This window comes from Acipenser ruthenus, chromosome 18 (genome assembly GCF_902713425.1).
Source record: "Acipenser ruthenus chromosome 18, fAciRut3.2 maternal haplotype, whole genome shotgun sequence".
Classification (NCBI taxonomy): domain Eukaryota; kingdom Metazoa; phylum Chordata; class Actinopteri; order Acipenseriformes; family Acipenseridae; genus Acipenser; species Acipenser ruthenus.
The window spans coordinates 33,424,700-33,449,352 of NC_081206.1; the positions used below are offsets into that span (position 1 = coordinate 33,424,700).

The window sequence follows — 24,653 nt, forward strand, 5'->3', positions numbered from 1 at the left end:
ACCTGGATTTTAAAGCTCAGGGATCACAAAGCCACTTTTTCAGGCACAGCGGCTTGAAACCTGGGTCCAGGAGACTTAGTTTGAGGCAACTGCTGCATCGAATCCCAAATCTCCCCTTGTGTCAGGCAGTGGCCTGAAACCTAGTCTCCTGAAAACAAGTTCCAAGCCACACAGTGGCTTTGTGTTCCCTCAGCTTAATACCATCAAGAACTGAAGTTAAATATTTCATCCTGACTGCAGCTGTACTGTAGGGATGCTGTACAGAGGCCTCCACAATGTCCCAGTCACCAGGGATACTGTACTGTTGGGAATTAAGATCTTAGGACGCAGTCTCACCTCGCTGACAGAACTGCTGGTGCATCTTCCAAGCCCAGATAGGTTTGTACTTGAAGGGGTTTTTGTTTTATGCGTAATGACTATCTGCACTGATTGTGTGAAAAGAGGTGTGCAAAACAAATCAGGCAATACAATAAAGAGACAGCTTTTAGAGGAAAAGCTGTCTCAAGGTTTAAAATCCAACCATTCCAGATGTTACTCAAGAACTAAAACTTTTTTTTTTTTTTTTTTTTATAAATATACTTGCAAGCAATTGTAAATATGACAGAAGGTTGGCAACTAACGTAAGCATTGGTTCTTGCTGGTTGTTGGACAGGTCCTTAGTTCTCTAGAAAAGCATGTGGGGATGAGACAAACAAAGACAGTAGGTGTCCTCCAATCCCACGACTGAGCCAGCTTCCCTAACACACAGGAGCACCAGCCAATGCAGCGCGCCCTTCGGAAATCCCCAGCAAAGACCAGCGACTTCACACAGCCAGAACGCAAGCCTGCACCGCACGACTCACCCTGCGTACCCCGCAGCTGTGCTGTACCAGGCGAGCCAGAACGCAGACCTGCAGCGCACGACTCACCCCGCGCACCCTGCAGCTGTGCTGTACCAGGCGAGCTGCTCTGGGACCCCTGAAAAATTTATTCTTGACATCAAACTGAATGGTGTGCATAACCAAAAATACTGTGTAAAATAAAGCAGCTGGATTGATTAACAAAAAAGTACTAGAAATGTTTTATTTTTTATCATCCTGAAATTAAAAGTTGTTTGATTATAATAAGGCAGGCATATGAGTTGACAGGGCAGGATGAAGAGAACCATTAAATGAAACCCCAGCCAGGATCTTCCACTACGCTGACAATATGAAGTGCGCATCTCAAAGGGTTTCTGAGGGGGAAGCAGCCGCTGAGGGGGAAGCAGCAGACAGAAGCCTCGCCTCCTGTGGATTCATGACTCCAGCCCCAGGGAAGTGCCTTTGATACGCATTCGTGTAACAAACCAAAAAACAACAAAACAAATGAAACCAGGTACCATTTTTGTTTCTTACAGATTGTGGTGAAGTTTGGTAATTTGTTTATTAAACTGCAAGATAAATTAATTTACTTTTTTTTTTTTTTTGACGTGCAGATGTATTATTATTTACATTCACAATTTCAGAACCGTCTTCCACAAACGCAAGCACTGGGATATTACCCTTCAGTTTGTTATGTTTGGTTTTTTCTCCTAAATTATGCTTTCAAAATTCAAAATTAAATTCACTCTTCAAAATATATATATTTACACAATCAAGACCTACAAACAAACTGCCTCAAAAAAAGTGCCTCAGTGACTGGGACAGGCAAATCAGGTCTCCTCACAAACAGAGCCCCGTCTTCACTCTGTGTCCGGGGAAGAATATCACGTCTCCCCACAAACAGAGCCCCGTCTTCACTCTGTGTCCTGGAAAGAATCACACAGGGAGGACTAACATCAGCTTCTTGCAAACATGCACACATGTAGTCTACAAAAGTGTGGCTGAATGCAAACTCAACCAGGCTGTACTGCCAGGGAGCACAATCCTGAGCAAGCTCCACCAGGCTGTACTGCCAGGGAGCACAATCCTGAGCAAGCTCAACCAGGCTGTACTGCCAGGGAGCACAATCCTGAGCAAGCTCAACCAGGCTGTACTGCCAGGGAGCACAATCCTGAGCAAGCTCAACCAGGCTGTACTGCCAGGGAGCACAATCCTGAGCAAGCTCAACCAGGCTGTACTTGTACATGTTTCTCAATACTCAGATGAATGAAAGCCAGAGCTCTCCGTACCTCCAGTGTGACGACGCGCTGCTTCTTCTTGTGCACACGCTCCGCTGTGTCCGGCCCCGGGAAACCCAGCTTGCGCTTCGGCATGGAGTCCGGGGCGGGGGGGCTGTGCCTCACCCTGTAGGTGGGGCTCTCGGGCAGCCTGGCCAGAGTCCGGCTCACGTAAGCACACTGTCCCAGAGACTCTGTGAGGATCCCCGAGTCCACAGCCCTCTGCCACAGCGGCTCTCTCTTCAGGCTCCTGGATGCTGCGGTCTCAGAATCGCTGGAAGACCTCATGTGCACGTCGGTGGGAGGGCTCGCTTTAGAGCCGGCTGCGTGGAGCTTCACACAGGCAGCTCCACACTTCCCTGGGTCTTTGGGGAAAGACTCCTTCTCTGTGGAAGGGACACCGCGGGGGGGATTGCTGGTGATGGGCTGCCGGCTCCTCAGGCTGCAGTCAGACAGATCCGAGGAATCCTCTGAGCAACCATCGTAGGGATCCAGGGACTGCAGGAAACACACGAGGGGCCGTACTCACAACGCATGTGGTTTTAAAGCCAAATACAAATTGTGATTATATAAACAAACCTAATATAATACCGATGTAAAGTAATCACTGTCACATGCACGCACGCACACGCACACACAGCTGGATGTCATGCCTTTTCAGACAGTGTGTATATTTGTGATTAACGGGTTCAAGATGATGGATCACTAGTTTGGCTGCTAATGGGGAACTGGGTGTGTTTTGGCCCGTACACCTGCACACCTTTAGAAATACTAAAGAATGAACAAGTGCGTTTGAGTGTGTAACAGTTTAACAGAAGACCAGTACCCTTACCAGGAGATTGTAGCTGTTCACGGGACGCTGTGATCCAGCCCTTTCTTACCGGGAGACTGTACCGGCTCACGGGACGCTGTGATCCAGCCCTTTCTTACCGGGAGACTGTACCGGCTCACGGGACGCTGTGATCCAGCCCTTTCTTACCGGGAGACTGTACCGGCTCACGGGACGCTGTGATCCAGCCCTTTCTTACCGGGAGACTGTACCGGCTCACGGGACGCTGTGATCCAGCCCTTTCTTACCGGGAGACTGTACCGACTCACGGGACGCTGTGATCCAGCCCTTTCTTACCGGGAGACTGTACCGGCTCACGGGACGCTGTGATCCAGCCCTTTCTTACCGGGAGACTGTACCGGCTCACGGGACGCTGTGATCCAGCCCTTTCTTACCGGGAGACTGTACCGGCTCACGGGACGCTGTGATCCAGCCCTTTCTTACCGGGAGACTGTACCGGCTCACGGGACGCTGTGATCCAGCCCTTTCTTACCGGGAGACTGTACCGGCTCACGGGCCCCTTCTTAGCGGCTCCACTTTCAGACGTACTTGACGCACATCCCTGTTTATATTGAAAAATCAAGACATAAAATAAATCAATAATTAAATCTTTCCCAAACATTAACCTTTAAGCTGATCTGCTGAGATGGTTCAATATTTGGTGAGAATGTGTTTTTGTGTGCTGGTGTGATTTGTGTTTGTGTGTCCCAGTTAACGTCACAGTGTAGAAACTCCTTCGTATTTCACAGTTACCTCGGGGCTCGTGTCAGAGTCAGAGTCCGTGCTCGATTCCACTTTGCATTTCTCCTTGGAAAGAAGAGTCGAAAAAAAAATTTAGTTCCACATTTAAATATATATATAAAATCAGCATGTCCTATTAAAAGGTACCACCCATGGCCCAGGGCTGTATTCACACGTCACAGACTGAAATGCTTTATAGTTCTAGTTTACTTCAGGTTTTCCTTTTTAATAATGACACCATTACCATGTTCGTCCACCAGGTGGCAGCCCAAGCAACGTTTAAAAAAGAAAATATCCAATTTGAATGAAAGGTGAACAAGACCTCTGAGAGCAGAATGAAACTCAAAGCTCTCCACTGTGACCTGCAGTGCGGTGGACTGCACACCCAGGACCAGATATAGATATATGGTAGTGTATAGTGCTGTTAGAATCAGTAAAGCTCATCTTAAAGTGACATCGTCCGACACAAAGACATGCGAGAGGTTGCAGCTGGAGTGTATTGTACACGTGAGTGCTCTTGTTTTGTTTTGAACTTTGTACTGCGCTCTGGGATGCCGTGGTGTGAAGGACGCTCTAGAAAATCAAAAACACGTGTCATTCCTGCACCTCACCTCTTCTCTGCAATCACTGTAGCCTCAGTGCTGCTGCTATGTGGTGTCAGTGTGATCAGCCAGCCTGTGTATTTACCATGTATTTGAAGGCCAGCCTCTCCACACTCTCCCAGCTCCTTTGTGCATCTTTCCCATCGCTGAGTCCTGCAGGGGGAGACACACAATTCAGAGAGAACGATACTGCCAGCAAAGAAACTGAAGACTCCCGTTACATAGCAGTCTGATCAATTCCTGCTATTACTAGTTTAATAAGATACACCTGAGTTTGTCACCCATACACCATGGCTAATCAAGCTCATAGTAAAACCTGGAATGGATGAACATGCTCTGCAATATGAGTCTTATTACCAGCCCTGCATACTTCAGCAATATACTATTACTAGACATAACCAATTACTACAAAACTATTTCCGATATCTTTCAGAGGAGTCGTAGCCTATACATTGAAAATCTTCTTGTTGGTGTGTTTCATTTTCTTGCAGCTTCTGAGCCGTACTGTGACTGACAGGTAAAGCACATATTCCAGACAAGACGCTCCTGCACAGCTGGACGGACTGACATGTCTGCCTTCGCCCCGTCCTGCTTTACAGAAGTGCACAGCTGGACGGACTGACATGTCTGCCTTGGCCCCGTCCTGCTTTACAGAAGTGCACAGCTGGACGGACTGACATGTCTGCCTTGGCCCCGTCCTGCTTTACAGAAGTGCACAGCTGGACGGACTGACATGTCTGCCTTGGCCCCGTCCTGCTTTACAGAAGTGCACAGCTGGACGGACTGACATGTCTGCCTTCGTCCCGTCCTGCTTTACAGAAGTGCACAGCTGGACGGACTGACATGTCTGCCTTGGCCCCGTCCTGCTTTACAGAAGTGCACAGCTGGACGGACTGACATGTCTGCCTTGGCCCCGTCCTGCTTTACAGAAGTGCACAGCTGGACGGACTGACATGTCTGCCTTGGCCCCGTCCTGCTTTACAGAAGTGCACAGCTGGACGGACTGACATGTCTGCCTTCGTCCCGTCCTGCTTTACAGAAGTGCACAGCTGGACGGACTGACATGTCTGCCTTGGCCCCGTCCTGCTTTACAGAAGTGCACAGCTGGACGGACTGACATGTCTGCCTTGGCCCCGTCCTGCTTTACAGAAGTGCACAGCTGGACGGACTGACATGTCTGCCTTGGCCCCGTCCTGCTTTACAGAAGTGCACAGCTGGACGGACTGACATGTCTGCCTTCGCCCCGTCCTGCTTTACAGAAGTGCACAGCTGGACGGACTGACATGTCTGCCTTGGCCCCGTCCTGCTTTACAGAAGTGCACAGCTGGACGGACTGACATGTCTGCCTTGGCCCCGTCCTGCTTTACAGAAGTGCACAGCTGGACGGACTGACATGTCTGCCTTGGCCCCGTCCTGCTTTACAGAAGTGCACAGCTGGACGGACTGACATGTCTGCCTTGGCCCCGTCCTGCTTTTTTGTGAAGTGATCAGGCATCGTGATCCAGGTACACGTGCTTCTCAATTCATCCCCCTTGTTCCCAGTCAGTGAGGATGGATTACACCTGCGCACCTCGGCACTGTACTACGCGACTCAAGATCATCTGGGGCTTCTTCAAAATTAATCTGGAGAAGAGTGATCTGGATTTTGTCTATTGAGGCTCTGAGATTCAGCAGGCATTGTATATGCAGCTCACCCTAATGAAACTGAACTGGTAACTCTGCATTCCATATGAGGAGCCACCCGTGCTCTACTGAAGAACAGCCCGACTCTAGAACTCAGCCACCAATATTATTATTATTATTATTATTATTATTATTATTATTATTATTATTTCAAAGAAACAGGAGTTTGGGTTTGGCTGTGGACTCTGTGACCAAGTTAGAAACAAGGTGACATCCCCTTTTGACCCACAGGATTACAAATTATTTTTATTGTAAAAACACCCATCATTAAAATGTAGGCGATGCCCGTTTCCATACATCTTCACAATACATACTTAGCAACACAGCAACACATCTCCTACCTCTATGACTTGACTGTGCAGAACACCGTACCACACAAACACAGCAACACATCTCCTACCTCTATGACTTGACTGCGCAGAACACCGTACCACACAAACACAGCAACACATCTCCTACCTCTATGACTTGACTGCGCAGAACACCATACCACACAAACACAGCAACACATCTCCTACCTCTATGACTTGACTGCGCAGAACACCGTACCACACAAACACAGCAACACATCTCCTACCTCTATGACTAGACTGCGCAGAACACCGTACCACACAAACACAGCAACACATCTCCTACCTCTATGACTTGACTGCGCAGAACACCGTACCACACAAACACAGCAACACATCCCCTACCTCTATGACTTGACTGCGCAGAACACCATACCACACAAACACAGCAACACATCCCCTACCTCTATGACTTGACTGCGCAGAACACCATACCACACAAACACAGCAACACATCTCCTAATTCGACTCTGAAAGCTGCAAACTTTAACGTGCAGCTGAGCTTCAAATCCCAACCCTCCCGAATCCTAGTTTCGTTTGAACCCGCCCTGCTGGTGTTGCGTTTCACAATTGAATAAGATCCAAAAGCAGATACATTACAAAGCACAGCACATCACTTATGCTATAGAAACGATTATTGATAAAGCATCAACCATCTCATCATCATCATCATCATCATCATCATCATAATAATAATAATAATAATCTTACCGGTGGCAAGCCTAAACGATTCCGGGTGAAAACCCGAGTGAATGATATTTTTAAACATAAAATAAAATAATGCAATGCGAATGATTAAAAACAATGAAAAGCGACTGCAAATTCTTCTAAATATACATATATATGTGAAATGTTTAGCTGAAGGTTACTGTTTTTGTACGCTTGATATTTAAAATATGTTCGATATATTTACCTTGCGCTGCCTGTTTCTGCCTGCGCTTTCTACGCCTGCTCGACATTCCGGTATCTGAAACTTTACGTGTTTTTGGCGCCGCCGTGAGATCATAGAAGGGTACTGCATGTTTATTAATAATAAGACCCAAGCTTTGACGTCCCCCGCTGCCTGTGAAATCCAATGCAATTATTAAAATGCAATTTACTGCTTAAAAGTGAATGATTTGTTCAATACAAATTCTATGTTCCATATTATGGAGCCTATCGTGTGTGTGTGTGTGTGTGTGTGTGTATGGTGCAGGTGTATATATATAAACTCAAACTGTGTGTGTGTTTCGATCTGGCTTATTCTATTATTATTATTATGATGTATTCATTTCTTAGCAGACGTGACTTGCAGTTGTTACAAAATATCACACAGTATATGGAAAGTGTGTTTGAAAACAAAGTAGCGGTACTCTTAATTTCAACTTTTGAATTTGCATTTCACAAATCTGCTTATAATAAACAAAACAGAGAGAGAGAGAGTGAGTGAGTGAGTGAGAGAGAAAGTTACTGTCATCACATTAAACACTCATCCTTTCCACTGGGCAAAGTTACGCCTCATTAAATGCCAACAAGCATCATGTAAGGGATCTGTCAGCAGGACGCGAGGCTCTCAAGCCGTCTACCTTGGAGAAATTACAAATTTACATTTACTATGCCCACTTTGTTTATCTAAACATTATTCTGTAATTGAAATGAAAGTGCCGTTTACCTGATCCTAATACTGGTGTGTGCATAAGATACTGCATGGAAATGTAACAGGCTCACATAAAGGTTACTAAGCTTAGAAATAAGAGCTTGTCATGTTTTCTACAGCCAAGATAGTGCCTTGATGTGCCCTGCATTGCTCATGTGCATAGTACCAGAAGGCTGAATGTATTCAGACCCCTTTCATTTATAAGGGACATGTGTACCACAATTAAAATGATGCAAATGTTCTTATTTTTGCAATGAGGGGCACGAAGCAGGGTTTAAAATGTCCCAACAGGTTAGATCTGGTCAGCCAAATCATCAGTTTCTTTGTGATACTTGAGTCACTCTCAAATGTATTTTAAGAAGAAACCGTTCAATTCTTTCTGCACCTTAAGAGGTTAACAAGACTAAAGATCAGAGCTGTGCAACAAAAACTTGAACATGCTTTCTGACCACATTGTAATCACAGTTACTGTTCAGAGTTGAAATTATTCTGGGAATCTTTCCTGCTTCTCAGAATCTTGTTTTCAGTGATTCCTGTGTGTTCACACTGCATGTCTGCTGACTGAGCGTTGTGTTCTATCCATTCTTCAGTATGTTGTGTGCATGTTAGTTCAAGAACAATTAACAATCCTGTTTGCACTGCAGTCACTCATACTTCAGAGGATCAAATCATAGTTTTATTTCAAGTTAATCCAACAGTAAAAAGAATAAATTGATTCTGTTCAGACTTCAGCAGATCACATGCAATTCTTTTTCTGCTTGTTTTTTCCGCTAGGATCTGATCTTGAAAAACAAAAATAAGCTTAAATGAGAATGATACACATTACATAACTCATGGGTGGAATAAACAGAATATTATGAACATTTACATGGTGTACGGTCACATGAGCGTATTTGCTTCTCCACTTGTTCCAGTTAGTACAGAATCCATCTGACACTGAAAATCAACGCAGGACAGAGACCAGCATGATTTACAGCACATTTTATTGGATACTTTTGATATTAAAGGATGAAATTTACAGTGCAACAGAATACCAAATGTAAAAAAAAACCCACAAGGAATGCACTGGAATGTAAAATAAATAACATCTGAACATCCCGATTTCTCTGTTCTCATGTAAAGAAAAGCGATCGAGCTCATCAATGAGCGAGCTCATAACTGTAGCCAAACTCCAGCAAAGCCGTATTTATAAATGAAGTGTACATTCTGCATTAGTATTCACAGTATTAACTACAGCAGGTATTTAGTCAACTTCTTCCATGCGGGAGCTATCGCCTTCGTCCTCCAAGGGGGGCATGTCCTCAGCCTCCTTGATTACCTCCTCTGTTGGCATGTCTTCCTCATCAATACCTTGAGGAACAAAAGAACACACCATTTAGCAACTTCATTTGTTTTAAGATAACCCCAATTTAATAGTAATCACAGTAGTAAGCAGCATTGTAAATCATAGCTCAACATAACAGATGTATTATACTATAATGTCCCTATGTGCAAGGACAACCAAAGCTGCCCTCTCATGGTCCGTGGGCATTAAAATGAGTGAAAGTAATTACCGTATATTTAAATACTGGCTCAGACATTAAGAACACAGAACTGAGTGTTAGAATACGTGTAGTAAGAATTCTATGCATTGAGGTTTAGAATATGCGAAGGAATTGTATGCATTGGCAAACAAAAACACAGGCATTGATTTAGATCTTTCTAATCAAACTAGTGTAGCAATCAGCGAGACTCACCCAGCCCCAGCTTGATCATCCTGTAGATGCGGTTGGAATGAGTCTGCGGGTCATCCAGCGTGAAGCCGGAGGACAGCAGTGAGGTCTCGAAGAGCAGGATGACCAGGTCCTTCACAGACTTGTCATTCTTGTCGGCCTCTGCCTTCTGCCTGAGAGTCTCTATGATCGGATGGTCCGGGTTGATCTCCAGGTGTTTCTTGGCTGCCATGTACCCCATGGTGGAGTTGTCCCTCAGAGCCTGAGCTTTCATGATCCTCTCCATGTTGGCAGTCCAGCCGTAGGTGCTGGTTACGATGCAGCAGGGGGACGACACCAGGCGGTTGGAGACTGTTACCTGTTGACATAAGATTTTGGATTCAGTAAGTGACTGTTTATAATGTGCATGCATGGCATACAATGCGATTACACTTTTGACAGAGTACGCATTTCTAACACCTGTTGTCTTACAATGAGATCCTGATCTCACAGCTATTAAAGTCCTACGACATCCAGTTTTCCAGCTATGTAGACAATAGCTACCATGCTGAGATCTTTATTAGTCATTTAATTTATATATATGCAACTAAGTCTGATTTGGTTGGAGACTAAACCCTGCATGGACTATCCCAATATTTATGATGTTCTCTACCCACTGTCATCTTGCAAAGAAACCCTTTATGATTTGACCAACCTTTTCAACTTTCTTTTCCAGGATGTCTTTGATGATCTTGCAGAGGTTCTCAAACTTGGCCTTCATCTCCTCTGCCTGCTTCTTCTCCTCCTCGTCCTCGGGGAGCTCCAGCCCCTCCTTGGTCACAGACACCAGGGTCTTGCCATCGAACTCCTTGAGCTGCTGCACACAGTACTCGTCGATGGGCTCGATCATGTAGATCACCTCCAGGCCGTGCTTCCGCAGGCGCTCCACGAAGGCAGAGTGGGATACCTGCTCCTTCGTCTCACCTGCACCAAGCACACGACACGTTCATTAACACAGCACGGGTAGGGTTGCAGTCTACGCACAATTCATAATTTAGGGACAAAACATACTATAAACAGCAGGATTTGTGTTCGGTTGCCTTTTTCATATTATCAAATGCATCGATCCAGCTAGCATTCATTAACAGCGTGCTGGGCAGAGTCTGGATCGGGGGGGCGGGGTGGGCTGTGGGAGGGGATTCTTTAAGAAACACTGAGCAGGGCTACCCACCAGTGATGTAGTAGATGTGCTTCTGGGTGTCCTTCATTCGGGACACATAGTCCTTCAAAGAGACCATCTCATCACCCGATGCAGAAGTGTAGTAGCGAAGCATTTCAGAAAGCTTCTTACGGTTCTGGGAGTCTTCGTGGATTCCAAGCTGGAAAAACAAAATGTAAAGTACCGTCAATCATAACAAAATGCTCTTGGGACTGGAGGTCTTTGTTTCCAGGTAGGTCACTGCGCTCCAGAAATAAACATGCTGCAGCAACTCCGTACCTTGATGTTCTTGCCGAACTGCTCGTAGTATTTCTTGTAGTTGTCCTTGTCCTCCATGAGTTCGCTGAAGAGCTCCATACACTTCTTGACCAGGTTCTTGCGGATCACTTTCAGGATCTTGCTCTGCTGCAACATCTCACGGGAGATGTTCAGGGGAAGATCTTCAGAGTCCACCACGCCTTTGACGAAATCTGGACATGGGGGGGGGGGGGTGTTCATTAATTCAGCATCCGAATAAGGGACACTTTCTCTAACAATTACAGATTTCCTTTCAGGCACAGGCAAACTCATTTATTTTGGTTACGGGTTAATATCACGTGTTGCAATTTGGATGAAGATCACTTGAAAGACTAAACTGTTAGCTTTACATGCCTTTCAGTGTTTTCCTAAACCCAGTTGCTGTTGGGAGTGTCATGGAAACTGAGTGTCACAGACATTAGAAGCCTAGCGGGTTAACAATGAGCTCCATGTGAAGGGTTGCACTCACTGAGATACTCAGGCATGAGCTCGTCACAGCTGTCCATGATGAAGACTCTGCGCACGTACAGCTTGATGTTGTTCTTCTTCTTCTTGTTCTCAAACAGGTCGAATGGGGCTCGTTTCGGCACGAACAGCAGGGCCCTGAACTCCAGCTGGCCCTCCACTGAGAAATGCTGTGCAGAGAAAACAAACACATTTAAGATTGTGTCCCCCAGAGCTTATTTCAATCAACTTCAAAGCTTTACTGTGGGCAACAGTTCCACAGGAGGGTCATACAAAACAGGTAAGCCTACAGTTCAAAACTGGTGCTGCTTCGATTGTTTCAAAATTCAGGAATTCACAAATTCAGTTCAAATCCACGGTTAGACAGTGAATTGTACAAGTGCTTTATTTACTGTATAAGGACACTTTTCCAGCTGTTTTGATATGAAAGACAGATAGTTGAATAAAGAGGAGGTACAGTCTAGTAAATAAGTGGCCCTAAATTCACTTGTTATGTAATCAAGCCACTCATTTTTAAAGTATTTATGGAACCTGCTGACTGTTACACAGGCCAAACTGTTTTCATTTAAAAATAAATAAAACAACCACACCGTACAGTGCTTGATGAGCCGACTCATTACTGAAACCAAGAGGCAGCCTGGGTAACCTTATGTGCACTTCAAACTCAAACAGGGGAGAAAGCTACAGCAGTTTCTAAAAGCTTTTGTGGAATCTTGCTGCTGCAGTGTTTCTCCCCTGATCTGGTTAATTGGGTACTGTTGTTAATAGGGTGGAGGAGGGCTTACCTTCACGGCCAGGTGGTCCTCCCAGTCGTTGGTGAGGCTCTTGTAGAACTCTCCATACTCCTCGGTGGTGATGTCATCGGGGTTCCTGGTCCAGAGGGGCTTAGTCTTGTTGAGCTCCTCCTGGTCGATGTACTTCTCCTTGATCTTCTTCTTCTTCTTCTTCTTATTCTTCTCCTTATCGTCTTCCTCGTCGTCTGAGCCCACGTCCTCAATCTCGGGCTTGTCCTCAATCTCTGGCTTGTCCTCCTCCTCTTTCTTCTCCACGTCTTTCTCCTCCTCTGCCTCGTCGTCACTCACCTCCTTGTCTCGCTCCTTCTCTACCTGCACAGCAAGGATAAAGTCTCTGCCAAACAGCACTGAGGCCATGCGACACAGCCAGGCACACCATTCTTACATGAACCGAGGGCCGCTCCACACTTGTCACAGCAACCCCCTACTATGAGCCATGCGTCAAAGGTACTGCAAGCAGCATCCTCAATGTAGCTGTGTAGGGTTCATAGTGGCACTGCAAGGTATCTTGCAGATAGCCAATCAGATGATTCAGCTGAGCAGAATATTTAACAATGGATGTCCATACTGACTGACTATCTGAACTCTGTGACAGGCCACACAGCAGCAGCACACAGCCGCACTGTGCAGCTGTGAAGAGCGTTTTAAAAAATGTAATTATATGATTTAAAAAAATTTAAAAAAGTGTTTCTAGTATTTAGTACTGTTATCAGTGCTACTCTTAACCGACAGTACTCAGAGACGTCATATCTTTGAGTTACTACTTTCATACATGCCGAGTCCGTGTTTATTAAGAGGCTATCAAGCGGGACTACTAGAACACTTACAAACAGAGTAATGGGATAGCCAATGAACTGCGAGTGCTTCTTTACAATCTCTTTGATCCTCTTTTCCTCAAGGTAGTCTGTCTGATCCTCCTTCAGGTGCAGGATCACCTTTGTCCCTCGCTGGCATTGCTCAGCTAATAAAAAATAAAACATACAAAAAATTAGAACTTAATTATAGGCTCAAATATGAACTTTATCAATGTTTGAATGTTAACGCAAGTTAACAAGTAACACCTTTGTTACTCCTGCAAATGCTCGGGGTTTTAAGATTAAGAACTACTAAAAGAAACTTAAACTCAATGACAAAAGCTTCGAATAGAAGTCATTTTCAACTTCTTCATTCTAGTCATTGAATTCATGATGTTTCTTTGAGTGAGCATTTTGAAAACCGGCCCTATGGAGTTTGAGCTGGGCTTGTGATTGAATGCATCGTCACGTCAAGTCAGTGTTCAACGTGGCAGGTCCTTCCTCAGTCTGGGGACTTACTGCTGTCTGTTCTGACAGTGAAGGAGCCCCCAGCTGAAGACTCCCATTCATACTGCTCATCGTCGTTGTGTTTGGTGATGACGGTCACTTTCTCAGCCACCAGGTAAGCAGAGTAGAACCCCACACCGAACTGGCCGATCATGGAGATATCTGCCCCGGCAGCCAAGGCCTCCATGAAGGCTTTGGTTCCAGACTTGGCAATGGTCCCCAGGTTATTGATGAGGTCAGCCTTGGTCATGCCGATCCCAGTGTCTACGATGGTCAGGGTGCGATCCTGCTTGTTAGGAATCAGTTCAATCTTCAAGTCCTTTCCAGAATCCAGCTTGCTTGGATCTGTAAGACTTTCATATCTGATTTTGTCCAGCGCCTTAACAGCAAGAACAAAAGAAACAAGCAATTATTTCAGGATCTGATTGTAGAACTTCTTTGTGTGTGTGTGTGTGTATATATATATATAAAATACACACAGAGCTGGTCTTTAACTCTGTAGTAATTCAACTGAGATCCACTTAACAGACCTACATAAAAAAATTATATGGGGGAAAAAAACAAAATGTTTTGACCGGCTGTATTAAGATCTGCTTAAGATCATTAACATAGGTCTGTATGTGTCCCCTTATCCACCACCACACCTTAGTAAAACATTTTTTAAAGTTCTGAAAAAAAAAATTCAGAAACATGGACAAGACTGGACCAAAGCGTTTAGAGACCTGAATCCAGGAATGAGACACTTGGATCCCAGTGTACAAATGACTTTGGTGTCCTGGGTGGTACTGAACTAAGACTCCACCCCTCAAAAGGGCCACTTCATTCCCTGTCCATCTTAAAATGCCAATGAGTAGAACTCACATCGGAGGAGTTGGAGATGAGCTGTGAATACATGTGCTGCTCCAAATACATTAGTAAACTCACATCAGGGGAGTTGGAGAGGAGCTGTGAATACTTGTGCTGCTCCTAATACATTAGTGAACTCACATCAGAGGAGTTGGAGATGAGCTCCCTCAGGAAGATCTCTTTGTTGGAGTAGAAGGTGTTGATGATCAGAGACATGAGCTGTGCGATTTCCGCCTGGAAGGCGAAGGTCTCCACCTCCTCCTCCATTGGCTGGTCACGAGAGGCGGCGGCCGCTGCTTCCTCTGGCATCTGAACAGTTCATGGAGATACAAGTCAGGAATGTTTCGAGCTTCAGCGTTTAACCAGTCAGAAGCATGCTGTTTATTGATACAGCAGGATGTGTGCAGGCAGGGTAAGGTTATTTGTTTTTCAATATTTATTCCAAGTCTTTTCTATATACACAAATATCATGCTCATGCAGTCTCTCACACATTAATGTTGCATCATAAATTAAAGTAATGGCAATTCCCAATTTTATTTAAAACGTGTTCAATCCTTAAGTTTAGGAAATTGAACAGAACTGAACACCCATGACAGCCAGCATGGCATCAGTAATGCAGGTTTGCACATTACCAGAAAGCAAAGGGAGCCCCTTCTACACACCCTGCAGAAAAGCCTTAAAAAAAAAAAGTTTCCCCACAGTAAAAGCACAGTAAAGTGTAATAAAGCACAGTGAAGGCATGGTAAAGTATAGGAAAGAACTGCAAACGTTTTCCTACAGTAAAGTGTAATAAAGCACAGTGAATGCACAGTAAAGCCCAGAAAGGTATGGCAAGAAATAAAAAAATGACAAACCAGGGTAAACTATTGTACTTTTATAAGAGAGGGCTGAAGACATGGTGAAGTAAATGAGATCCACTCCACAATGCCAAGGCTAGCAGTGAAAGTATAAAACTGACTGAAAAAACATAAGGGACTGCCATACATCTTTTATAATTAATTAGCAACGGCCTGAGCCTTTTACTTATTAAATGGGGGGGTTCGGAAATAACAGTATGGTCCAATCAAGTAAGCTATTGGAGATTGATTGTTTTATACCTTGCCTTATACCTATATGCATGTGCTTGACATTTGCCCTGCAGGCATTGCCACAGTTCTCGAAGTGTCTAGCTCGCCCACTCCCCCTGGTGGAGGCAAATGGGAATGCAAGCTTCTAGAAACTACTGTCTGCTCCAGCGACACACAACCGTTCTCTCGTTGACTGCATTAAGGTTGTATTAAGATGCTGTTCGGAATTTCATTCACACTCTGTTTTCAAGACTAAAATTGATATTTATAAAATGCCCCCCACCTCCCAGAATATAATGTATCTTCTACATAAACATTACTGTACATGGTTCCCCATGGATGAGATTAATTAACTGCAGATACATGTGTTACAGTCCTCCAATAATAATATACAGGTATGAAGAACTGGCTAAATAAAATTCCACTACACTTCAAGAAAAGATAACCTAACCAAATAACTTACTCACATAAACGTCGATCTCGAGAGTCTATAATTTCCACTGTATTGTACATCTCTCAAATGTAAACATTATTATTATTTTAGAAAATGTAGTATTTTCTAGTCGTATAATTGTAGTACATTAGGTGTATTCATTATTAAAACAATCGGCATATATCTCGCCTATAAACCTCATACCGACTGCAGACAACTGTTTAAAAAGAAAAAGCAAAAATGTTACTATTTTTTTTTTTCAACTCCTCATTAAAAAGGGCGTTTTTAATAACAAGGTATAACAAATGATAATTCTTCCCTCAGACTCACCTTGTTTTTGGCGTCTGATAACAACTCCCCTATATTGTTAATGACAATGTACTTCTCCCTTTTGCAGTTCTCTCTGCCGTCCTCACGCAGCTCCTGCGAGCGTACAACTGTACGGCGCGCGCCCTCTCCACCGGTTTAAATGCAGTTCGACTCGCTCCAGAAACATCTCGAAACGACCAGTGTGTTTGGAACGTGTCAATCACGTTTGGCGCCCTTCCCCGCGGTTTGTAATTTGCATACCTGGGCTGGGCCAATGGATTTATTGAACGAGGCCGCGCCTTTACTGAACATCATCATCAAAAGGGGGAGGGGTTATCTGGCAGCAAGAATAGAAATTTAAAAAAGGGGCGTCGACTGCAAAGTTCTAGTAAAGTCGTGCATTTGCTGGAAAAGGTGGGCTGTAGCGTTTCAGAATGACGCCTGAAGCCATGCGAATGTTCTGGTACGGAGAGTCAGCAGACCTTATTGTAATGTGGTCAGTACTTGTACCTCAAAACACTCCTTATACGTCATCTAAGTGTCTGTTGAAATAAAGCAAGCTCCAACATTAAACGTGAACACAAACACTGTACCTCAAAACACTCCTTTATGCTTCTGATAAATATTAAAAAGCCGTTTTGATAAAATACATTTATCTGAAAATATACTGCAAACATATTTGATTATCTAATCAATTTGATAATTGATTATGTTAAATCAATTCAGAAAATACTGCATTTAAAATCTTGGCTGCATACATTTTGGGATATCTTTCCGAGATATTATTTACAGTAGATACACAATGAACATACATTTGATTTTGTACAGGCTATTGTATGCTTGTATTTTTTACAAATACCATAGGCTTGCAGTGGATGTTTTGTACAAAGATATTTATTAGAAAGTAACTAGAAATGGAACAATTTTACACATTTACATTTTTTTTTACAAGGCATTGAGAATTATCCTTTTTTTTCTTACAAAACATTGTTGTGTTTAAAATGAGCGGTTTACTCAGTTTGATGCCTTCCACTGTACATCTGCAATATCAGTCTATAACAGTACAAAAAGCACACCAAAACTAAAAGGCTGACTCCTTAAAAAATGAAAATAAATTTCATAATGATACAATGAATAATTCATTGCCTAGCCTTTAAATGTTCCATCTTGGTAACAAAATGATATATCATATAAAATAGTAAAAAACAGCAACAACACCATTTAACTGTAATGATGAGCTTGGTAATTGTGTACATGGGCTTGTCTTTAATCAACTTCTTCCATTCGGGAAGTGTCCCCGTCTCCCTCCAGAAGAGGCATATCCTCTTCAGCAGGCTGGATGATCTCATCAACAATCACGTCATCATCGTCAATACCTGGAGCGGCAAAAAACACAAACATTTAAAAACGATGAGCAGAGTGAGAAGGAGGTCCCGGTCATCGCATGACAGCGAGCAGTTCACCTCTTCAATAACACTGCAGTCCTGCGTCATATACCACACTGGAAATGTCACCTCTTCATACAACTAACACACAGAGCAAGCACACTGTACTGTTCATGAACCCAATAAACCTTTTACTGATAGTCAAAGAAAACTAAACCCAACACAGAGCTCTGATTCAACATGGAAGCTACAGACCTGCATTTACATTGTGCCCTCCCTGGCAAGCCATCCACAGGATGCGACTCTTAGAAGCATGGCAGGGCATCAGAAAGCATGCCCAGTGCTTCCTGTGTGCGGCAACTTGTCAAAGCCAGTTCAGCGAGACTCACCCAGCCCCAGCTTGATCATCCTGTAGATGCGGTTGGAATGAGTCTGCGGGTCATCCAGCGTGAAGCCGGAGGACAGCAGTGAGGTCTCGAAGAGCAGGATGACCAGGTCCTTCACAGACTTGTCGTTCTTGTCGGCCTCTGCCTTCTGCCTGAGCGTCTCGATGATCGGATGGTCCGGGTTGATCTCCAGGTGTTTCTTGGCAGTCATGTACCCCATGGTGGAGTTGTCTCTTAAGGCTTGGGACTTCATGATTCTCTCCATGTTGGCAGTCCAGCCGTAGGTGCTGGTTACGATGCAGCAGGGGGATGACACCAGGCGGTTGGAGACGGTTACCTGTTGACAAATAGATATAGAAAACGGTTTAGAATATGTGTTTTAGTTACATCCTATGGAGACGATAATCATTTTCTGTAAATGGGTATATTAAAAAATGACTGAATACCCAATACCAGGTTCAGTTTGTAAGCCATGAGAGTCTGTATACTTTTTTTAAAGGCTGTTGCATATTCAGTATTATAAGTGTTTGCCATTGGAACAGGGCAAGGTTGTGTGATACACTGCCGTTCCGGAGTCTATCCTGTCTCCTGTCGGTGAGATCTTTTGTACAGCGGTTAAGACGCTTGCTTGCGGAGCATGGGCTCGCCGGTCCGCACCCAGCCTCTGCCCGGTTACACCATGTAAAGAGATTCCTTGAACCGCTAACCCTGAACAGCTCAGTAATAACCAGGGCTAGTGCAGTAGTGCTGGTGATAGTAAATGAAAGGGAATATGCTTGCTTACTTTTTCAATCTTTTTGTCCAGGATGTCTTTGATGATCTTGCAGAGGTTCTCGAACTTGGCCTTCATCTCCTCCGCCTGCTTCTTCTCCTCCTCGTCCTCGGGGAGCTCCAGCCCCTCCTTGGTCACAGACACCAGGGTCTTGCCATCGAACTCCTTGAGCTGCTGCACACAGTACTCGTCGATGGGCTCGATCATGTAGATCACCTCCAGGCCGTGCTTCCGCAGGCGCTCCACGAAGGCAGAGTGGGATACCTGCTCCTTCGTCTCACCTGCACCAAGCACACGACACGTTCATTAACACAGCACGGGTAGGGTTGCAGTCTACGCACAATTCATAATTTAGGGACAAAACATACTATAAACAGCAGGATTTGTGTTCGGTTGCCTTTTTCATATTATCAAATGCATCGATCCAGCTAGCATTCATTAACAGCGTGCTGGGCAGAGTCTGGATCGGGGGGGCGGGGCGGGCTGTGGGAGGGGACTCTTTAAGAAACACTGAGCAGGGCTACCCACCAGTGATGTAGTAGATGTGCTTCTGGGTGTCCTTCATTCGGGACACATAGTCCTTCAAAGAGACCATCTCATCACCCGATGCAGAAGTGTAGTAGCGAAGCATTTCAGAAAGCTTCTTACGGTTCTGGGAGTCCTCGTGGATTCCAAGCTGGAAAAACAAAATGTAAAGTACCGTCAATCATGCCAAAATGCTCTTGGGACTGGAGGTCTTTGTTTCCAGGTAGGTCACTGTGCTCCAGTAAGACATGCTGCAGCAACTCCGTACCTTGATGTTCTTGCCGAACTGCTCGTAGTATTTCTTGTAGTTGTCCTTGTCCTCTGTCAGTTCGCTGAAGAGCTCCATACACTTCTTGACCAGGTTCTTGCGGATCACTTTCAGGATCTTGCTCTGCTGCAGCGTCTCACGGGAGATGTTCAGGGGAAGATCTTCAGAGTCCACTACGCCTTTGACGAAATCTGGACAGTGAGGGTGGGGGGGTGGGGTGATCATTAATTCAGCATCCGAATCAGGGACACTTTCTCTAACAATTAGATTTTCTTTCAGGCACAGGCAAACTCATTTATTTTGGTTACGGGGTTAATATCATGTGTTGCAATTTGGATGAAGATCACTTGAAAGACTAAACTGTTAGCTTTACATGCCTTTCAGTGTTTTCCTAAACCCAGTCGCTGTTGGGAGTGTCATGGAAACGGAGTGTCACAGACATTAGAAGCCTAGCGGGTTAACAATGAGCTCCATGTGAAGGGTTGCACTCACTGAGATACTCAGGCATGAGCTCGTCACAGCTGTCCATGATGAAGACTCTGCGCACGTACAGCTTGATGTTGTTCTTCTTCTTCTTGTTCTCAAACAGGTCGAAAGCCGCCCGCCTCGGAACGAAGAGCAGGGCCCTGAACTCCAGCTGGCCCTCCACTGAGAAATGCTGCGCAGGAAATTAAACCAACAGGCTGTTCATTCATATTTCATTTAGAAAACGTTTGACGACACTGTATCAAAAAAAGATTTTAAAACATCGAACTCTGAGAAGATTGAGTAAAGGGCTTTAATGTGTGCCTCAAGCTGAGGGAACACAAAGACACTTTGTGGCTCGGAATTTGGTTTCAGGAGACTAGGTTTCAGGTCCCTGCACGGCACACCAGGGGGGACCTGGGCTTTGATACAGCAAAGTTGCCTCAAACTACGTCTCCCAGTCTCCTGAAACCAGGTTTCAAGCCACTATTCCTGAAAAAAGGGGCTTTATGTTCCTTTAAACATTTTTCCTTTCACAAAAAATAATGTGCAGTGCCCTTTGATAACCCTGGAGCTATCTGCACAGGTACTAGCATGTCATTCAAATGAGATGAAGACTCACTTTGACGGCCAGGTGGTCCTCCCAGTCGTTGGTGAGGCTCTTGTAGAACTCTCCATACTCCTCGGTGGTGATGTCATCGGGGTTCCTGGTCCAGAGGGGCTTGGTCTTGTTGAGCTCCTGGGCGTCGATGTACTTCTCCTTGATCTTCTTCTTTCTTTTGTTGCTGCCGTCCTTGTCCTCTTCCTCATCCGAGCCGACGTCCTCGATCTGAGGGGCGTCGCTCTTCGCGCCCTCGGGCTCCGCCTTCTTCTCAAGCTCCTCCTCCTTCACGTCGTCCATGTCCACCTCCTTCTCTCTCTGCTTCTCTACCTGCAAAAATACAAAATACAAAGTGTGAGGTCTTTCCTGTTCATAGAGCTGCATATCAGAAGCTATCAGCATGCCGTTGAGATCGTGACAGGCAGGTTATCGTGCTGCAACTTTTAACCGTGTGCTTCAAAGAAAGGTTTGAGTTGAGTCCTGTCCAGGAGGACTGAACATTGGTGTCAGCTCAAGGCTTGTAGCTGCTCATTGAAGATGCCTCAGTCGTTCAAATCGCTCTGGCGTTCACTGAAACACGCTGACATTAAAATGTAATTGAAACCAGTGTGACTGAATAGTTCACCCTGACTTCTAATGATTTGTAAACTAAGACAGGTCCATGTGAGCTTGTATCCTGACTCTAGGTGCTTGGTCACTGCTGTATAAAGTTTCCTTTAGAGTCATGCTGTATAAAGTTTCCTTTAGAGTCATGCTGTCTATTTATACTTCTCTGAGTACATCCATGCTGCTACAGTCACTCAAGGTTACTGCTGCACGGTGTCTCTTGTGAGTTTCTGGACACTTACATAGAGTGTGATTGGGTAGCCGATGAATTGCGAGTGTTTCTTCACAATTTCTTTGATTCGTTTTTCCTCGAGATACTCCACTTGGTCTTCCTTGAGCCGCAGTATAACTCTGGTGCCACGCCCGATTGACTCCCCTGGAAACGATACAAACTCACTGTGACCAGGATCGCATGGTGCATTCTGCTGTGATCATTCCATGTGGATAGACAGTAGAACACCTATTGTAATTTTGCAGGGTTAGAAACTCGCTCTGGTCCTGCACCCAAGCCCTGGGCTTCAGAAATGTATTTGTTTAAATGATCAGGAGACATGAATTTGTACAATCAAAGTTAAATAATCTGTACCTCCCCCTCTGGCTGCATGAACAGCTAGCAGTAACCCACAGACCCCCAGGTGACTTACTCATTCTGTGATCAGTGCCATCGGCTCAGAGCACATTTAGCAGGAGCTTGTTTGCAGGCACCTGGTCATTTTGATAATTACCCGCACAAGGGGGCAGTTCTGAAGCCCAGGTCTGGGTGCAGGGTTCGTGTGAGTATCTAACCCTGGTCTATCACTTACCATTATCTAGTTTCACGGTGAAGGAGCCCCCAGCGGCCGATTCCCACAGGTACTGCTCATCGTCGTTGTGTTTGGTGATGACGGTCACTTTCTCAGCCACCAGGTAAGCAGAGTAGAACCCCACACCGAACTGGCCGATCATGGAGATATCTGCCCCGGCAGCCAAGGCCTCCATGAAGGCTTTGGTTCCAGACTTGGCGATGGTCCCCAGGTTATTGATGAGGTCAGCCTTGGTCATGCCGATCCCAGTGTCTACGATGGTCAAGGTGCGGGTCAGTAGGTCAGGAATTATGTCAACCTTCAGCTGTTTGCAGGAGTCAAGCCTGCTGGGGTCAGTCAAGCTTTCATAGCGGATTTTGTCCAGAGCCTAAAAGAGGACGTCCATTCAGAGTATGAATCGGTAATCTTCCCATGGTTAGAATTCCCAGGTATACTATACTACTGTAATTGCTATAGTGTGACATGTTTTTAATATGCTTCGTTATACCTCTCTGGGTTTTACTTTGCTTACCCATGCTTTCACTGTGCTGTATTACACTTTGCTGTACTTTTACTATGGTGTGTTTTTTTAAAATATTTTTTACTGTGCCTCTCTGTGCTTTACAGTTCTTCCCTATGCTTTACCAGCCTCCACTGTGCTTTATTACACTTTGCTGTGCTTTTACTTTTACTATGAGACACTTTTGTTAGGAAAACAAGTTTGTATGGTTACTTCTTAAAGTTCTCGGGTCAAATTAGATCCATTAGTGTGATTACAGACTACTGGACTTTTTAAATCACTCATCAGAGATCCTTGTAACAGTAAGCACAGAGTAACACATGCATCGCAATCCAAACGCGTCTAAATAACATGTTTCTCATATCGTACGACTGCGTGTTCCAAGTTTTGGATGATCACAGTTTTAGAGGGTTTTTTCCCTCTCCCATGCATAATATCAGACATCAGAGGAGTTAGAGATGAGCTGTGAATACTTGTGCTGCTCCTAATACATTAGTGAACTCACATCGGAGGAGTTGGAGAGGAGCTGTGAATACATGTGCTGCTCCTAATACATTAGTGAACTCACATCAGAGGAGTTGGAGATGAGCTCCCTCAGGAAGATCTCTTTGTTGGAGTAGAAGGTGTTGATGATCAGAGACATGAGCTGTGCGATTTCCGCCTGGAAGGCGAAGGTCTCCACCTCCTCCTCCAGTGGCTGGGCGCTCTTCATTTGCTCCGGCATCTGAAACCATAAAGAATAAATTTGTGTGAACCGCTTACTACCATCTCAAACAAAACAAGAAAGCTTGTAGCGGATTGAGGTCAGATTGAAAGGCATCTAGCTGTGCCCACGTGGCTCTGCCTTGCTAACCTTGGGTGCTCCTCTTGGGTGATCAGCTTGAGTCTTCTTTCTTCTTTGGGACTCTTCTTTCTGGCGCTGGGTTTCTGTGATTCTGACCCCTCTCTCGCTCTGCCTGCCTGCTTTTATACGCACGCTGGCTCTCTAGAAGTTCTCATTCAGAAACTCCTGGAAGGAATGTCAACTGGAACATGGGACTAAAGAAAGTAACAGCGAGCAGGGCGTCTCCTGCAGCTGTCAGTGTCAGACAGGCTCCTTTTAGGGCTACAGAGGCACAGTGTGGCCCTGCCAATAATCTCACCCCAATCACATTGCACCACTCAGTGCTGCCTTTGCATTTTGCTGTACAACTATACAGAAAAAAAATTATTTGTAACTTTATGCCATTAATAATACTCCATTTGTATTTATTTGTTTAAATATTATTTTCCCCTTAGATGTAATAATGAAACATAATGTAACACATTTGAGATGATCTGATGAAGGTTGTGGTAGTGTTGAATCTTTCGTGAATGAGATGATCCCTTCAATCTCACGTGTCTGCACTTCCATTCACTGTGCAGGTGTCACGGGTACTGTCTGCCGCTGCTCTGTTTGCGAGTCCTGCTTTCAGGTGGGCTTGCACTTCCGGGATCATGTCACCTGGACACTGAGATTATCTCCACCCCACCAGCTACTTCCTCTCTAGCCTCTGTGGGCGCCGGAGCCACTGGCATTGTCATCATTGTATTGATTCTGTAGACTGAGCAATGTCAGAACAGATAAGAAATAATCACAGAACAATCAGCTGCTGTCTGCAGACAGAGGAACGATTGCCTGCAGATTGTTTTTTTTTTTGGGGGGGGGGGGGGGGCAGTTAAAAAAAAAATCCTGAAAATGTCGTAGCAAGTGCTGCTGTTTATCGCACTGCAGTTCAAACATATATCTAGAAAAGGGTAGATCTCAGATTGTATACCTCATTGTGATGAAGCTCGTTCTGCACATACAGAACTTTACACAAGCTATTTTTAGCATCAGAATCTGGTTGTAGAAGGCATCTGTCCATGTGTCTCTGTGTGTCAAACACTTGTGTGAATGGCTGTCTACAATAGAGAGGTGCGGTGTGACAGGTGCACTGCTGGA

The 24,653-nt window shown here is 44.9% G+C and overlaps 3 protein-coding genes across 5 annotated transcripts; all 3 read right to left on the reverse strand.

Annotated features, from left to right (window-relative positions):
* Positions 1–1,076: 1,076 nt before the first annotated feature.
* LOC117396671 (uncharacterized) lies at positions 1,077–7,352 on the reverse strand. 2 transcript variants are annotated; one of them, XM_058992121.1, is made up of 6 exons: positions 7,235–7,352; positions 4,374–4,441; positions 3,699–3,752; positions 3,439–3,507; positions 2,129–2,614; positions 1,077–1,765 (listed from the first exon to the last, which is right to left on the reverse strand). In XM_058992121.1, the coding sequence occupies exons 1-6, from the start codon at positions 7,278–7,280 to the stop codon at positions 1,754–1,756; spliced, it is 735 nt and encodes a 244-aa protein (XP_058848104.1). In that variant the 5' UTR covers positions 7,281–7,352; the 3' UTR covers positions 1,077–1,753. The 2 variants fall into 2 exon arrangements, with proteins under 2 accessions (XP_058848104.1, XP_058848103.1); XM_058992120.1 differs by lacking the exon at positions 7,235–7,352 and adding an exon at positions 7,033–7,144.
* A 1,259-nt stretch (positions 7,353–8,611) lies between these two features.
* On the reverse strand, positions 8,612–16,558 carry LOC131698705 (heat shock protein HSP 90-alpha). Of its 2 annotated transcripts, XM_058992118.1 has the most exons (11): positions 16,402–16,558; positions 14,712–14,879; positions 13,737–14,103; positions 13,251–13,384; positions 12,415–12,735; positions 11,634–11,799; positions 11,147–11,337; positions 10,880–11,027; positions 10,364–10,632; positions 9,694–10,027; positions 8,612–9,307 (listed from the first exon to the last, which is right to left on the reverse strand). In XM_058992118.1, exons 2-11 carry the CDS (start codon positions 14,877–14,879, stop codon positions 9,201–9,203), a joined length of 2,205 nt encoding a protein of 734 aa, XP_058848101.1. In that variant the 5' UTR covers positions 16,402–16,558; the 3' UTR covers positions 8,612–9,200. The 2 variants fall into 2 exon arrangements, with proteins under 2 accessions (XP_058848101.1, XP_058848102.1); XM_058992119.1 differs by lacking the exons at positions 14,712–14,879; positions 16,402–16,558 and adding an exon at positions 14,586–14,671.
* Positions 16,559–17,256: 698 nt separating this feature from the next.
* LOC117407460 (heat shock protein HSP 90-alpha 1) lies at positions 17,257–23,680 on the reverse strand. The gene is made up of 11 exons (XM_034905578.2): positions 23,544–23,680; positions 23,259–23,414; positions 22,192–22,558; positions 21,631–21,764; positions 20,804–21,112; positions 20,209–20,374; positions 19,717–19,907; positions 19,452–19,599; positions 18,936–19,204; positions 18,155–18,488; positions 17,257–17,756 (listed from the first exon to the last, which is right to left on the reverse strand). The coding sequence occupies exons 2-11, from the start codon at positions 23,412–23,414 to the stop codon at positions 17,647–17,649; spliced, it is 2,184 nt and encodes a 727-aa protein (XP_034761469.2). The 5' UTR covers positions 23,544–23,680; the 3' UTR covers positions 17,257–17,646.
* Between the last annotated feature and the right edge of the window lie 973 nt (positions 23,681–24,653).